The following is a 2,228-nucleotide window of genomic DNA, read 5'->3' as shown; positions in this document are numbered from 1 at the left end:
GCTCATGACAGAACCCCTTATGCAGTTTGGAACAGGTGAGGGGTAGCAGGGATGCCCCCCCCACCTGCTGGGCAGCAGCCAGTGAGTGGGGGGCTTTTTTTTCCTCAAAGTGCTGGGAGCTGGGGCAGCCATTGCTGGGGCTGGGAGAGCAGGCGGGGGATGGGGCCTTTGTGATTCCACTGATTTGGCAGCAGCCGAATCTCTGAATCAGATTCGGCCGAATTGATTCAGGACAGTGATTTGAATCACAGTCTCCCAGAACCAAAGTGAACACTAGCCGCTTCGCGCAGGCCTAATAGCTAATTGTAGGGGACTTCATAGATCATATTGTATATAAAGTGACTAGAGAGAATGAAGCCTTCCCTCTTGCATGTAATTAATTGTGTATATTTCATTTTTTTGGTTTTTTTCCCCTTTAAAAAAACCTCAGTAATTACATATAATAACACTATAATACATATTATTCATATTCCAGTTGTGCACTTGAAACTGAAAAAGTAGTTTTTACTAATGCAACCTTAATTCTCCCCCTCGCGTACCTATTAAGTATATGTGTTTTTAAGTGTATGTTTATTTGCATGTTGTAATGTGTATGGGAGGGATATGGATACAGAATTAAAGTTGTGGAGACAACTGTTAAGCTGGCATTTCTGAACTTTTGAATATTTGAATGCAACCTAAAGGTCATTCTTTGAACATAAGTATTTTTACTTCATTGGTTAATTATTTCAGCAAACGTGTATATATTACAGACATTATCTATTAATTAGAAGTAGGCCAGTGTCTCTTCCCCCATCATGATTATCCCACAAATAAAACCCTTTAATTTAGAGTAAATTATATCCCACCAATACAGTTGCTAACAAGTCTTAGAGATCATCAGGGTCATGCTCTTCTTCTTTGTCCATTCCAGTTCTACTTTTCTATAATTCTCCCAGCAACATACTTGTAACTTCATGCAATATACTTGCATAGTAGTACTACTGTGCATAGTAGACTAGATGTTCATTTAGCTAAGAGAATTGTTTTACTTTGTTAAACAGAACATAAAATCCTTTAGCAAAAGGTAAAGATGAAATACAACTCAGTGGTGAAATAAGACCCCCCCCCGGCCATTTGAAATATTTAAGCTGGGTTTAACATGGTTCTTCTTGCTGGCCATTTGTCTACTTCTTTGTTGCATTGTTACCTTGTCTGCCACAAAGGGTGAAAAAAAGGAAAACAAAAACACTTAAAAATATTAGAATTCAAAGTCCCCACCCTAAATAAAATGGAATGTTTTCAAGTGGGTGTAAATAAGATTAACGCATGAAAGAAATTTTATGTACTTTAATGTCAGACATTGGGTTTTTTTCTACTGCTAAAGATATATGTTGATGTCTGAGAAGTCTCACCTAATACTAAGTTTAAAGGAAAAAAGTCCTAAGAGAGGGTATTTTAAGAGAAATTTCAAGGAAGGTGGTGATAAAAAGGATTTCAGGTTTGATTAAATAATGGTGTCTGACAGTATGCTGCTTATGCACTTTTTGTGAGGATTAATTTATGAATTTCTCACTCCTTTCCAGGAGCTAAGTATGCCATTCTCAGGGGGTCAGGATAGTTTCTCTAAATTCACTATGGAGATGGTGCGACAGTACATGAAAGAAGAGGAAATGCGAGCAGCTCATCAGTCCTCACTGCTCCGCCTTCGAGAAAAGGCTTTGAAAGAGAAGACCAAGGCTGAACTGGCCTGGTTGGAACACCAGAAAAAGTAAGCGAACTCTAAATATATAGTTCTCCTGTTAATTACTCCATTTTGTCAGTGCCTCCTTCTTTTCTCTCATTCTATTAAATGTTGGTTATAAATTACTCTTCTAACATAAACATCCATGTAAAATAATTCTGTTATCTTAGGCCCTCTCTACATGTTACACTTAAGGTGCGATTACCTTAAGCTGTGGCCCAGCTACACGTTCAACCAATTAATAGCGTGATGAAACCAGCAATAAACTATAATATTATTCCACAAAAATGTGTAATAATAACTTTATAGCTTTTTCTTATCACACCATTAATTGAATATGGGGGCCAGGTGCTCCCCTGTGGCTGGGACCCCATCAACTGAGGGGCTCCCAGCCCCAGGGGTGCACCATCTGATGCTGACCTTGTAGCTGAGAAGGCTGTCAGTGGTGGCAGTGTTGTCAGTTGCAGGGGTTTCAGCAGAGAGAGTGCTGTCCTTTTGCCTCTCC

At 39.2% G+C, this 2,228-nt stretch overlaps 1 protein-coding gene across 5 annotated transcripts in view; it reads left to right on the top strand.

Moving 5' to 3' along the window:
* Positions 1-2,228, top strand: part of CEP350 (centrosomal protein 350) — a 95,909-nt gene that overhangs the window by 46,448 nt on the left and 47,233 nt on the right. For all 5 annotated transcript variants that reach the window (XM_025192430.1, XM_025192431.1, XM_025192432.1 and 2 more), the window contains one exon: positions 1,566-1,750. In XM_025192430.1, coding sequence (XP_025048215.1) covers positions 1,566-1,750 — 185 coding nt within the window. The remainder of the gene's footprint in view (positions 1-1,565; positions 1,751-2,228) is intronic.

This window comes from Alligator sinensis, unplaced genomic scaffold, assembly GCF_000455745.1.
Source record: "Alligator sinensis unplaced genomic scaffold, ASM45574v1 scaffold293_2, whole genome shotgun sequence".
NCBI lineage: Eukaryota > Metazoa > Chordata > Crocodylia > Alligatoridae > Alligator > Alligator sinensis.
This window is presented reverse-complemented; position numbering and strand designations above follow the sequence as displayed.